The sequence below is a fragment of the Mauremys reevesii genome, linkage group 1 (genome assembly GCF_016161935.1).
Source record: "Mauremys reevesii isolate NIE-2019 linkage group 1, ASM1616193v1, whole genome shotgun sequence".
Lineage (NCBI taxonomy): Eukaryota > Metazoa > Chordata > Testudines > Geoemydidae > Mauremys > Mauremys reevesii.
In genome coordinates, this window is record NC_052623.1 from 83545988 (window position 1) to 83559245 (window position 13258).

The 13258-nt window shown below is 41.5% G+C and overlaps 1 protein-coding gene across 4 annotated transcripts in view; it reads right to left on the bottom strand.

The window, feature by feature from the left end:
* Positions 1 to 1385: 1385 nt before the first annotated feature.
* TBC1D4 (TBC1 domain family member 4) overlaps positions 1386 to 13258 on the bottom strand; it is a 162963-nt gene continuing 151090 nt past the window's right edge. For all 4 annotated transcript variants that reach the window (XM_039533518.1, XM_039533512.1, XM_039533526.1 and 1 more), the window contains 3 exons: positions 10688 to 10857; positions 7524 to 7700; positions 1386 to 3667 (listed from right to left, as the gene is read on the bottom strand). In XM_039533518.1, the coding sequence (XP_039389452.1) occupies positions 3434 to 3667; positions 7524 to 7700; positions 10688 to 10857 (581 nt within the window). In that variant the 3' untranslated portion in view covers positions 1386 to 3433. The remainder of the gene's footprint in view (positions 3668 to 7523; positions 7701 to 10687; positions 10858 to 13258) is intronic.

Sequence of the window (13258 nt, forward strand, 5' to 3'; positions counted from 1 at the left end):
GGGATTCAGGATGTAAACTATCACATATAGTGATTTGTTATAAATATACACACTGTGATAGACCCAGGCCAGTTGGGTACAGCAGAGGAGTAGAAGGGAGATATACTGGCCACTGGATAAGCAGTTTTCTGTTCCCTGACTGACCAGAGCAGGGGCTGCTCCAGGCTAATGAGAACACCTGACTCCAATTAACCTGCTAAGAGTCAGGTGAGGCTGTTAAACACCTGACTCTAATTAAGGCCCCTCTGATGCTATAAAAGGGCTCACTCCAGTCAGGCCAAGGGGGAGCCAGAGGTGAGGAAATGCAGCTGAAGGGCTGGTTAATGAAGACACCCTCAAGCCATTGGTAAGGAAGCCCTAAGGTAAGGGTGAAGAAAGGAGAAGCAGGAGAGCTGTGGGGAAGTGGCCCAGGGAAATGTAGCAACTCTGGCAGTGAAAGGTTGGCTGCCAACAACAGCTGCTGTCATTAAAGTCCCTGGGCCGGAACCCGGAGTAGAAGGTGGGCCCAGTGCCCCCCAACCCACCACTACAGAAACACCTCCTGGGAGGGGAAGACAGGCCCCTGTCAGGACAGAAGGCTAAACTGTTTTGGTATAAGGCTGTAGGAGCAACAGAGACTGTGGGAGTTCTCTCATCAACCTCCTTGCTGGCTTATGATGAAAAGGGCTCAGTAGACTGTATCTCTGGCCCTAGAGAGAGAAGGGCTACATCAGGGGTCAGCAACCTCTGGCAAGCGGCTCACCAGAGTAAGCACCCTGGTGGGCCGGGCCAGTTTGTTTACCTGCTGTGTCAGCAGGTTCAGCCAATCGCAGCTCCCACTAGCCGCGGTTTGCCGTCCCAGGCCAATGGGGGCTGCAGAAAGCGGTGTGGGCGAGGGATGTGCTGGCCCTGGCTTCCCACTAGGGGCTTTCCCTACAGAAGCGGTGACCTCTATTTGAGAAACCCTGGGCTAGAGAGATTCAGATTCCTTCCTCTGAATTAAACATAGTTATCACTCCTAACATGTCTGTCTATTGAAGGAATTCAGGCTTTGAAATTTTGAAAAATATATTGTTTGTATAATTTAAATTGTCATCATTTGCATTTTTCCTGTGTCCTTTTGCAAATCCTGTTTTTCACACAGACAGACTAAACCAGGGGTTCTCAAACATGGGTCGCCACTTGTGTAGGGAAAGCCCCTGGCAGGCCAGGCTGGTTTGTTTACCTGCCCCGTCCGCAGGTCCAGCCGATCGCGGCTCCCACAGGCCGTGTATCGCTGCTCCAGGCCAATCTGAGCTGCTGGAAGCGGCGCGGGCCGAGGGACTTACATGAAGACAGCACTGTTCCAAGTGAGAAACTGGTACTTGAAATGTGGAGAAATGAAAAAAAGCCAGAAGCCATGGAAATGCAGCAAAATTACATTTATTTGAAATTCTCCAGGCATCACATGAAAAAAATTGATATACGTGAAACAGAGGATAAAGCACATTCAGTGCATTAAAAAAAAAATGTATCTGAATAGCCTTGATCTTGTAATACACTGTACTGCAGTTCCCTGGGATTAGTTCCGTATATACATATTAGCTAAAATTTACTTTGAACAAACTGCAAAGAATTGCCTCTTCACTTGGCATTTTTCCATCTGGTGCAATGAAACATTATTGAAATACCAAGTCAGATTCCATGTCATTTTATACACAGTGTAAGAGCTTGCACGCAACTGCAATAAAAAAAGATAAATACAGTGACTGAATGAGTACTACCAAATAAGAAAACCACTGTGGAAATAAAACTAAACCCTGCAGCAATGAGCAGCAAAGCAGTGATTCTGTTGCTCTTTTTTTCCTTGAAATTAACATACAGCATTGTGACATAGAAAGCAGTTACATTCAACATTTGCTTTCCAATCAATCTTATGCGTAAATGACACTTTGCTGAATTTGGCACTTTGCTTGATTTTTATTCTTAAAAAAAAAACTGCCTGGAATATAGCATAATGGTAAGATAACATGATCCATTTTAACGTTCAAGTAACAACTCTGACATGAATTCCAAAATACATGTCTACTACATACAAACAAACCTTCTTGCAGATTTACACTAATCACAACTGGCTTTCAAATCTGTAGGCATCTTACTTATCATCCTTTGGTTGACATACATACACTCTAAGAAATGACCTGGGCTTACCATGCTCTGTCTAGGACAGATTCACTCATGACAGGATAATTAAAATAAGTTTACAAAGAAGTGGTGGTAAGAGAATACAGGAATAGCATGAAAGCATTAAGCTGCATTTATAATACCTCCTTTCAAATGTGTGTTTCAAATCGATGCTTTAAATTGAAAGCTACATGACATTTAAAGTCTGGCTAGCTAATCCTCTCCCTAAACAGTTTTACAGCACAAGCCTGAAAATTATGATGTATGGTCTTTATCACGATGTATTTGGGGATTAAGAATGTTTAGAAATCCTAGCTCCCCACTTTATCCAGTGCACCATTACACCTCCCACCCCCAAAAAATTAGCTATATAACTGTTGGGGGAAATCAGTGAACTGTGTGACAACAGAAGGTCTTACAAGGTTTCTTTTGCAATTTGAAAACCGTGTCCAGTTTTAAATACATTACCACAACATGTCACCTGTTGGAAATTAAGCTCAGAGTGCAGACCACTCTGCAACCCTATTTCCGTCCTTCAGCTTCTACTGCCAAACTCCTGGGGTGGGAGAGGCAGGAAGGGAGGTAACAATCATTTCCTGGGTCTTGCTTTTTACTGACTTTTCAGTCTTTTGAGTTATTTAGGCATAACTGTGACATAATGCCCGTCAATTTCAACAGGTATGCGGGAGTAATGTCCTGACTGGCACATTCCAGGCAGCATATGGCATTATAATTCTTCCTATAAGAGCCACAAGGTGACAGTCAGCATTAGTTATTGTTATATACACACACGTCAGTAGAATTAATGACAGACACACGAGTTTATACAGAATTCCACAAAACATGTGAAACATGCTGTTCTTTGGAGGAAAAAATACATTCATCTTTTTCAAGTATTATACTATATATAATATAAAAAGACACATTATCCTCATTTTGCTACAAGACAAAAGATATGCATCTAGAATGAAATTTTAATTTACCACCACTTTGGGTTTCATTAGTGAAGTTCTGACCTTTTCCTTTAAATCAACTCTAAATATACATCTACTTGTCACAATTAAATGCAACAGTCCTTTATTTCCCATTGTGATATGTACACAACCATTTAAAAAAAATTTTTGGTAACCTGGGATTTGCATAATGAGAGTGACAAGGCCCATCTGCTGTTATGAGTGTCCCAGCACCGGTTTTAGGCAAACCACTACCTGCTGCTTTCTGAGTTTTTATAGCGGCATACATGTCTTTGCTTTCCCTTCATATCTGAAATTCTACCGCCTGCAACTCTTACTTATGGCTTATTTCCATGCTTTGTTCTATTGTTTGGGATGGCATTTACTTCCTTCAGGAGCAGTTCACAGTCGGACAGTGCTTCTGCTGGCAGGTATTTACTTATTTGCTCAACCGTCTTTTGATATGCCATCTTCTCTTGTTCCAGCGACTGGATTAAGCTCCGCATTTTGTTCTCTTGAGACAATAAGCTTTCAAGGTTGGATTCCAGACTCTGAATTTTAGCATGAGCTAGCTGTAAGAAGTAGTAAGAATATCAATTTATATGACCTTCTAAGAGATTCAGATTAAGACCTTTTATTACCATATGTGGTTGTACTCATTTGCCTCCATACAACTCATGGATATAATGTGATGATCTGTACAATTGTGTGAGATTATGAATTTTCTGTATGTATCTTTACAGGCTGCAGGTTTTTGTCTATCCCTTGCCTTTCACATGCTAGACTGAAATTCCGAAGGGGAGGGACATAGGGCTGCTAATGGAAGGTCATTAAATTGGGATGGTCCTCTATTCAAATACAAACATCCTAGACAACAGACTGGCTCCACCCAGGAGAATTGGTTTGCCAAGAGAGTGGTTGCCTGGTAAGGAAGACACCTGCTAAAGGCAGGTGATCTGGGAGTCACCTGACAGAGGAACTGGAAGATTATAAAAGGGAAGGAACTGATCTATTTAAGGAACTCTCTCTGCAGCATGGGGCACGGGTCACTTGCTGGAAGATTCTCTGCACCTTGAAGTCTTTAAACCATGATTTGAGGACTTCAATGGCTCAGACACAGGTTTGATACAGGAGTGGGTGGGTGAGATTCTGTAGCCTGTGTTGTGCAGGAAGTCAGAGTAGATGATCATAATGGTCCCTTATGACCTTAAAGTCTATGATTCTATGAGTCTATTTGGGGTTTTCAGCAATTTGGATTAGCTCAAGCAGTGGGAAGTTACTGCAGGAGTCTGAAAAGGCAGTGGAACCCTACCCACCTGAACATGGATCATTCTGCAAAGGAAGGGTGACCTAGACCGAGGGGCACTGTTTGTGATTTTCTATATAATCTGAACACTGCATAATTTCTTGTGTGATTAACCAAAGAGCAATGGTTTTAGAATCCCTTACAAAGTGTCTGTGAGATTCATCTGTTACACCTGGCAGCTCTCATAGGGGGATGCTAGACAAAGGATCTGCATCTTGAGTGTGCCTAGGGGCCCCAAGACAGCATTCAGATTCTGAAGGCTTAAAACACATGGGATCCAGCTGCTGGATCCCCTCACAATAGTCTGGTGAGTGTCCAAGAGAGAGTGCTCAAATGAATCTGTCACACCTACTTGTACAGACACTGGTTTCATCTCCGAAATAGCTATTTTTAAAAATATTTATCTACGTGCCATGGCTTTCTCCTAGCCTGACGCTGCCCAAGGAACAGCTCAGATTCTAAGGATTCTTTGAAAGCTCTCTATGGGGGGTAGGCAAACAGAGAGAACTCAGATGAATGACTGTCGATAACAAGGAGTTGCGGCAGCAACAGATAAAGGCCCATGATTCAGCAAATTCTGTCCACAAGGAACAGACAGAAAGCAAATGGGACCTTTCCAAAATAGTACCAAAGGAAGAGACTGACATTCTTGGCTTTGACAGGTCTTAACAAGCTAAGAGACTTCTGCAAAAAAATTAAATAACTGGGATAAGAACAGTTACCAAGAGAATCTAGATATCTGATATGGAAGCCACGTTTCCTTTTCCAAGTGAAGATGGATGAGGACTACATGTGTGTACAGTGTAAACCAGATTCCTTCATTGAGGAAAGCACAGGACCATGAACAGTGGTGAATGTTTCTGGGAGAAATGAAGGAACCCTAACCAGATACTGTGACCGAATGCACCCTGTATTCACACCCTACACGCTATTGTAATAATCTTTGTACAAAATTTGCCTTGTGAGGTATCATTTGAAAACTAAACTCACTGGTCAATATCATCATGGCAAAATGCATGTAGCAACATTATATGCAAAGTTATGAACAGAAGCTGAAATTATGACTCAAGGTGTTTACCAGACAAGTCACAGGAAGCAGCCACTGGACTCTGGGAGAGATCCAACACAAAATTTGGTTAGCCCCATTGCTAGGAGCATGCGGTAAGGGATTTTACCTTGAGCCAAGTCTAGTTTAAATTTTAGCACGAGAAAGCATTTTATCTTTTTCTCTTGTAACCCTTTCTGATTTTATACTTGTACTTACTAAAAATCTCTCTTTGTAGTTAAATAAATATGTTTTATTCTTTAATTAAAACTAACCGAGTGTTGTGAATTGTTTAGGTAACAACATTTCAAGTAGAAAACTGTTGGATATTGTTCTATTACAGAAGCAACGGACCTAAAAATATCTGAACTGCCCAGGAAAGGGCTGGACAGTGCAGAACATACATTTTGGGGGAAAATTTGAGACTGGGAGTGTGTTGGAGTCACCCAGAAAGTGGTAACCAAGGCTGATGGAAGCCAGAGTCTGACTGGAGTGTGCTGGCAGGCTGCAGTTATACACAGACATGCAGAGTGTGACCTGAATGCTGGCAAGCTGATTGTGAGTGATCCAAGTCGGAAGCTACCGCAGCAAAGCATTGTGAGGCACTCAACATTGCAGGGCAGGGGTGACAGACCCTCACTAGTCTGGATTGTACCCCAGAATGTCAGATACTATATATAAAAAAAGGAAACATCAGAAACATGACAGATCTATACACAGGATAGGATGATTATAGAGGAACAAGAAAGCAGATGGAGGAATGCTGTAATTAGGTAGAATAGTAGAGATATGTACAAGGAAAACATCTATGGAGCCTGCCAAGTCAGTCACCAAAAATAGCTATTCTACCCTTTTTGGAGGAGAAAGAGCAGGAACAGATTGAGAACAGGCCAAAGACAGACACTAGTCCAACCAGTAACCAAAACCAAACTGAAAAAGGACCATCACAAGAAAAGAAAGGTGCAAGTGATCCTATTCAGCAGATTTAAAAAAAATAAAAAATCAGGGCTGAGACAACAATGGCCCACAAAAAGGTTCATAATAAATATCATAATAAAGGTGCATGGTAGCTGGAAAAATTGTGGGGATTTTCCACTCAATAGTACACCGGGAAACAAACAAAACCAAGCAAAAGAAGATTTGATATCACAGAATTATAGGGTTAGAAGGGAACGTAAGGGTCATTTAATCTAACCCCCTGCCAAGATGCAGGATTTGTTGAGTCTAAACAATCCAAGACAGATTGGTTTCCAGCCTCCTTTTGAAAATCTCCAGTGAAGGAGCTTCCACAACCTCCCTAGGCAGTCTGTTCCATTGTCCTACTGGTCTGACAGTTAGGACATGAATTTCTTCAGTGATCTGAAAATGAAAATAGAACTGAAGATGAGGCCTACAGGTGAATTTCTGAGATCCTTCCAGTGCTATATGAAAATAAATAAGTAGATCGCTACTAAAGATTAACTGGTCTGGTCCCATGGAAAGAAGGGTATTGTATTTTGTAATAATGCAAGATAATACAAATGGGGAAATAATCAAAATCCAGATAGCCAGTGGGAGGTAAGAACTTAGAATGAAATTATGCTTTAGAGTTGATAGGGAACATCCAATTGTATCTAAACTTGCGAGGAGACAGTCAGTCAAAGCCCAGTGTGATACAGAGTATGAATGAGCCAGATATTTGCAAACTGATGAAAAAACAAAAATGAGGGGGCTGGAGGAACTGATTTATGAGAAGATTAAAAAGGTTGAAGATGTACAAATTATCCAGGAGATAATTAAGGTGGTGAGGATGGACATAATCGACAGGTATTTGGAGAAAGTAAACATCAAGAAGGAAGAGGAATTATTTAAATGGGTACAGAGGACTACAAATGGAGTAAAAAAAAAAACACCTCTAAAATACAAAACAAGAACTTCTTGATTGCAAAAAGCTATTAGGCTGTGGAACAATCTCCCAATACCAAGTTTTTAAACATTTAAGAAATTGATTTTTTTAATGACTTTAAAAGAAAATCCCCTGTTGGCTGAATTTTAGGAAAAAGTTAATGCATGGTGATCAAATTCTTTGGCTATTTACCTGTAGCTTCTCCAGCAAGTCCATATTTTGCCTCTTTAGCTGACTGTTGACCCTCTCCAATTTCTCCAAAGGTTCACCATCATCACAGGGATTCAAACCTTCCTGCAGCTCATCCTGTAGTACATGGTACTCTACTTCATAGGCATGAAGCTGTTTGGAAATATCCATCTCAAAAACCTACCAGGAGAGGGAAAAAAATAGTTTTGCTTACAACAGGGAGCATTAAATTAATTGGATTAATTGGCAATTCGACTTGGTAATTAAAATATTAAGTAAACCATCTAGCACAGACTTCATTGCCCTGACTAGAAAGGAACAATATTCAGGAAGATTTAATTGGGCCATTATTTTATGGTGGCCAAATAATGACACCAAATGAGAATACAGCTGATTGGATGTCAGGTTCTCAGACCCCGTAGAATTATTCTGCTGACTCATCCAACCGCCAGACCATGTGGGTCTTATCAGCTCTAACTCAGAAATATAACAGGTGAAGAGAAAGATATTCAAAGACACAAGTGGGAGTTAGACATCCAGCTCTCATTGACTGTACAGATCCTCTCTTGTACGGACAAGAAGGATGATCCAATAATAAGGGCAGTAGCCTAAGACTTAGGAGAAATGGGTTCAATTCCCTGCTCCATCACAAACTCCCTATATGACACTGGGCAAATCACTGAGGGCTTGGCTACCCTTGCAGCTGTGCAGCGCTGGGAGTTAAAGCTGTCTTCATACAGCTGTGTAGGGAAAGCGCTGGAGTGTGGCCACACTGACAGCTACCAGCGCTGCAGTGTGGCCACATTTGCAGTATTTGCAGCGGTGTTGGGAGTGGTGCATTATGGGCAGCTATCCTAGCGTTCAAGTGGCTGCAACATGCTTTTCAAAAGAGGGGGGTGGGGTGGAGTGTGACAGGGAGCGCGTGGGGGAGAGACAAATTCCGACCACTTCCCTGACCCCTCATTCACTCTTAAATGCAAATAGCCTGCAGACCAGATAAGCAGCTGCTCCGACAGACTCCCTTCCTCCCCCCGCACCGCGCTGTGCTGTTTCTCTCTTCAAGCAAACACTAGGCTGTGGACATTCATCCCCCTGCCTGCCTCATTCACAGCAAACAGTAGCTTTGTTTGTTTTTTAGATAAGCAGCTCCGGAAGCCCCGAGTTCACAACAAAATAAAGAGGAATCATAACAAAACAAAGAGAATTCTTTAGTTAAAAGCATTATGGGAAAATTCCGGAGGTCAGTTACAGCGTAGTAAGCAGGGCTGGCTCCAGACCCCAGCGCGCCAAGCGCGTGCTTGGGGCGGCGTGCCGCGGGAGGGCGGCAGGTGGCTCTGGTGGACCTCCCGGAGGCATGCCTGCGGAGGGTCCGCTGGTCCCGCGGCTTCGGTGGAGCATCCTCAGGCGTGCCTGCGGGAGCTCCACCGAAGCCGCGGGACCAGCGGACCCTCCGCAGGCATGCCTCCGGGAGGTCCACCAGAGCCGCGGGACCGGCAACCGCCAGAGAGCCCCCCGCGGCGTGCCGCCCTGCTTGGGGCGGCGCAATTCCTAGAGCCGCCCCTGGTAGTAAGATTAATCACTGTTTACACTGGCACTCCAGCGCTGCAGCACCAGCGCTGCAGTTGTTATTCCCCAGGCAGAGGTGAAGTACAGCCAGCGCTGTAGCCAGAGATACAGCGCTGTACGTGCCTTGCAAGTGTGGACGGTGAGTGTGTTGCAGCGCTGTAACGCCACCACCAGCGCTGCAACTCTCCAGTGTAGCCAAGCCCTTAGCCTCTCTGTGCCTTAGTTCCCATCTGTAAAATGGGTGTGATAGTATTTTCCTCCTCAAAGGGTTGTTGTGAGGATAACTACATTAAAGATTGTGAGGCACTTGCACACTACAGTGATGGGGGCTATATACGCACCTAACAGATGGACTGCCTATCTGAGCCTTTGAAATATGGCTTTAGAGAGGCTCTAAAGGAAGAGAGAGAGACAAAGGCTAGGGTGACACCAGCCTTGCAGAGGAATGTCTTAGAAACAGTCAGCTCAGCAGAAAACTCAGGCTCAGATTGACGTTTTCGGTTTTTCAGGTGACTCAAATCTAAGCAACTCTAGATTGTGTTCGTTACTGAACACATACATAGTGAGCGACTTCTCCCTCTCATTTAGAGATATGCTTAATACCAGATAACCCAATGAAGTTAATGATGATGCATATTACTATTATGTCTTATTGCTTTTTATCATATATTGTTAGGCATAGTAAGAAGCACACATACCAATTCAATGTCCATGGGGATAGTAAGGCTCTAACATGGTAATCCCAATCAATGAGGTCAGGAATTTGAGAACCATGTTTTAAAAAAGCATACTAGAGTAGAACAGATAGGCTGAGGCATGGGTTGGCTTCGTTGTTTTCTGGAAAAAGATCCTTTCCCCATCAGTCAGGGAAACTGCTAGCAACAGCCATGTCTGAATGGGTTGTTGCTAACATGATTTTAAGCATAGTGCTAACTGAGTCATAAGGATTTTCTAAAATTCTCTCAGTGCTTCAACTAAAGCTGTTCTGAGAAAAGAAGTTAGGGCTTGTTGTTAAGATACGGGACTGGGACTGAGACTCCTTCCCAGCTTTATCACAGACTTATGATGTGAACACCTCTCGGCCACAGTTACCCTTTGGTAAAATGGGAATAATAATTCACAGGGTGTTGGGATGATTAAGCTTAAAAAGTTTTTTAAGTGCTCAGATGCAGCCCATGTAAATTCCTAGATAAAGGACGTCAGAAAATCTTCAGTTTAGATACAGCCTCTCTCTCTCTCTCCTCAGTGAAGGCTGAATTTTTCCAGTGACTGTTGTCTCAGACAAGAGAGAGCATTTTTTCAAAAATACCTTTTTTTTTTTTTTTTGCCACTCACCCTTAGTTAGTGATGGATTTTTAAAAAATCAGACTAGAGGCCATCAAAACTATAAAAAACTGATATGACTTACAGATTACAAGTATAGTCCAGAAAATGACTCCTTGAATTTAGTGTCATAGCAACTGAGAGGGGATCTAATTGATATTATATAAATTGAAGTAAATGACTCATCATTAGCAGAGACCCCTGTATTCATCTTAGGGTTAATATCTTATAAAATAAGTCACACGGAAAGAAATAAAGGGGAAAAAAACCAACCTTACCTGGGTAATAATCTTTTCCATTTGAAGCTTAGTCATGTCTGGGATAGTGCCTTTAAGGAAATCAACAATATTCTCAAAGCTCTCACATTCCATTACAAGTGCTTCTTGACTGCTCAGCAGACTCAGAGCTACCTTAAATATGACTTCAGTTCCTTGAAGAAAGATAATGTCTAAAACAGAAAAAAAATTGTAAATACATTGAAAATAAGGATTAAAACTATTTGGGTTAATTTTTGTGCTGGGATACTTTCCTTTGCCTTTCTATATTTGAGCAGAAGTAAATTATGGAGGGAAACGAATGTAGGGTCCATCATATTTTGACTAAGTTATTTTCGTTATTTAGAAGATACCAATATTTCAGCATCAGCTTAATAAATGAAAAAATGTACAAAAAAATATTTTACTGCCCTTTTACAAATGCAACGCTTTAGGGAAAAAAGATTGTACGCTTGTTGGACAAGCACACTCTGAAGACCTATGAAGTATGAAAGGCATTTGAGTATTGTTATAATGTATGTGATATTAACCATATTAAGAGGAATGTATATTGTTAATTTTAAAAAAAACCCAACATACATTTATTACTGGGAGTTGATCATTAAATGTAATACAGAATGACATAGTTAAGAAATGACTTATCCTACTGTTCACAAGGTAGTAAATTGCTACTTCATTACTGGAAGCTCTTTAAAAGGCTAAAAACCCTACTCATGTCTAAAACCCATAGCAATGCTTCTGTTGTCTATAAGTTAAGGCCCTGATCCTGCAATCTGATTTGCTTGGGCAGATCCTTATGCCCAAATGGGGTAATGTCTTAGCCCCATGGAAGTCAATGCAATTTTTGCCATTGACCTCCACAGAGCCAGGATTTCACCCAGGGAGTCTCATTAAAGTAAGCTGGGCTCGGCAAAGGTTCACAAGTCTGAACAGATGAGATTGCAGGGGTGGGGACTAAAACACAATGTTTCTGGTGTAGATCCAGATGCTGTACCTTGCTATATTTATTTAGGAAACAACCACCTATGATCCTCCCTCCAAAAAAGGCAACTCCCTGACTTCAAAGTCTATTGACGCAACAAATCATGAGAATACTATTTTTAAACAAAATGCAAAATAAACCAGAGTACTTATTTTTACTATTTTGCTTCTGTAAAGACAAGCATGAATATAATGAATGAAAAAAGTATTTAAACACTCACAATCATTATAGAGAAATAAATGAACCAATACCTAATTTTCTAAATTGGCCCCAAAATAGGAAATAAAATGTTAAGTCTATTTTTGTTATAAAAGCAAAAAGAGAAAAAATATTAATGACTTAGGAAAAAATAATTAAACAAACAATAGGATAGAAATTGAGCAGCCACTTTGAATAATGTAGGAATTGAAAAAAAAAAAGAGAGAGTGCAGAAACACTTCACAAATGCTACAAAGGAAAAATTGAAAGCAACTTACTATTGATTTAAGAGAAAGTGTGTGATATTTTTCTCATTTCTTGATAACTGTAGTATATTACAGTATCTAGATATCTGTTGTATTTTTGGACAAACTCCCACAAAGTTGAATGCATAAAAAGTAATTTTTGAAATGAAGAAATTTGAAATTATTATTCCTAAACTATTAATAAGATGCAGAAATTCAATGTGATCCTAAAAACATTTACTACCATGAGTAGTTCCAGTGAAGTTATTGTAGTGAACACTGCCCTATAGTGCATCAGACCCTAAAAGGTTATCTAAATAGAAAATGAAATGTACTAAAGTTGAAAACTCTTTAATTTTAAATACCTGAATAGCCAAAATATTCATGAAATCAAAACTGAGTATAGTGTTCAAGTTACTGGATTCAATAGCTTACTTTAATGAAATCTACAGAAAGAAATGCAGTGAACTGAAAACCTATTGTATCATACTTTTCTCCATAATGATACAATTCAGAGTTTAGAAGTCCCAAAACAAGACTGTACCTCTTGAGATATACATACTGCTCTTGAGTAGTCCTATGCAAAATAGGTTTAATACCTGTATCATCACTAAGGCTATGTTTTAGTCACAGGTATTTTTAGTAAAAGTCACAGACAGGTCATGGGCAGTAATCAACCTTGGCAGAGGTGTGGCCAGGCAGCTCTGTGTGCTGCCTCTGCCCGGAGCCCGGCTTTGCAGCTCCCATTTGCTGGGAACCACAACCAATGGGAACTGCAGCGGTGGTGCCTTCAGGCAGAGGCAGCATGCAGAGCTGCCTGGCCACGCCTCCGCCTAGTAGCTGGGAAAGGGAGATGTCGCCGCTTCCGGGGAGCTCCCCAGGTAAGCACTGTGCAGACCCTACCTCACTCCAATCCTCTGCCCCCAACCCACACTGAAACTCTGCTGTCGGGGAGCGGCACACGGTGGCCCAAGATGTCCCCAGAGGAAGCAGCCGCTGCAGAAGTCATGGAAAGTCATGGAATCCATGACTTCTGTGACAAACTCACAGCCTTAATCATCGTTGTTAATGAGTTAAGTTTTTGATGTCTACTTGACATTTAAAAGTAAAGTTTTTTTTAAAGTGGTAGTACAAGTGACTAAAAGCTTC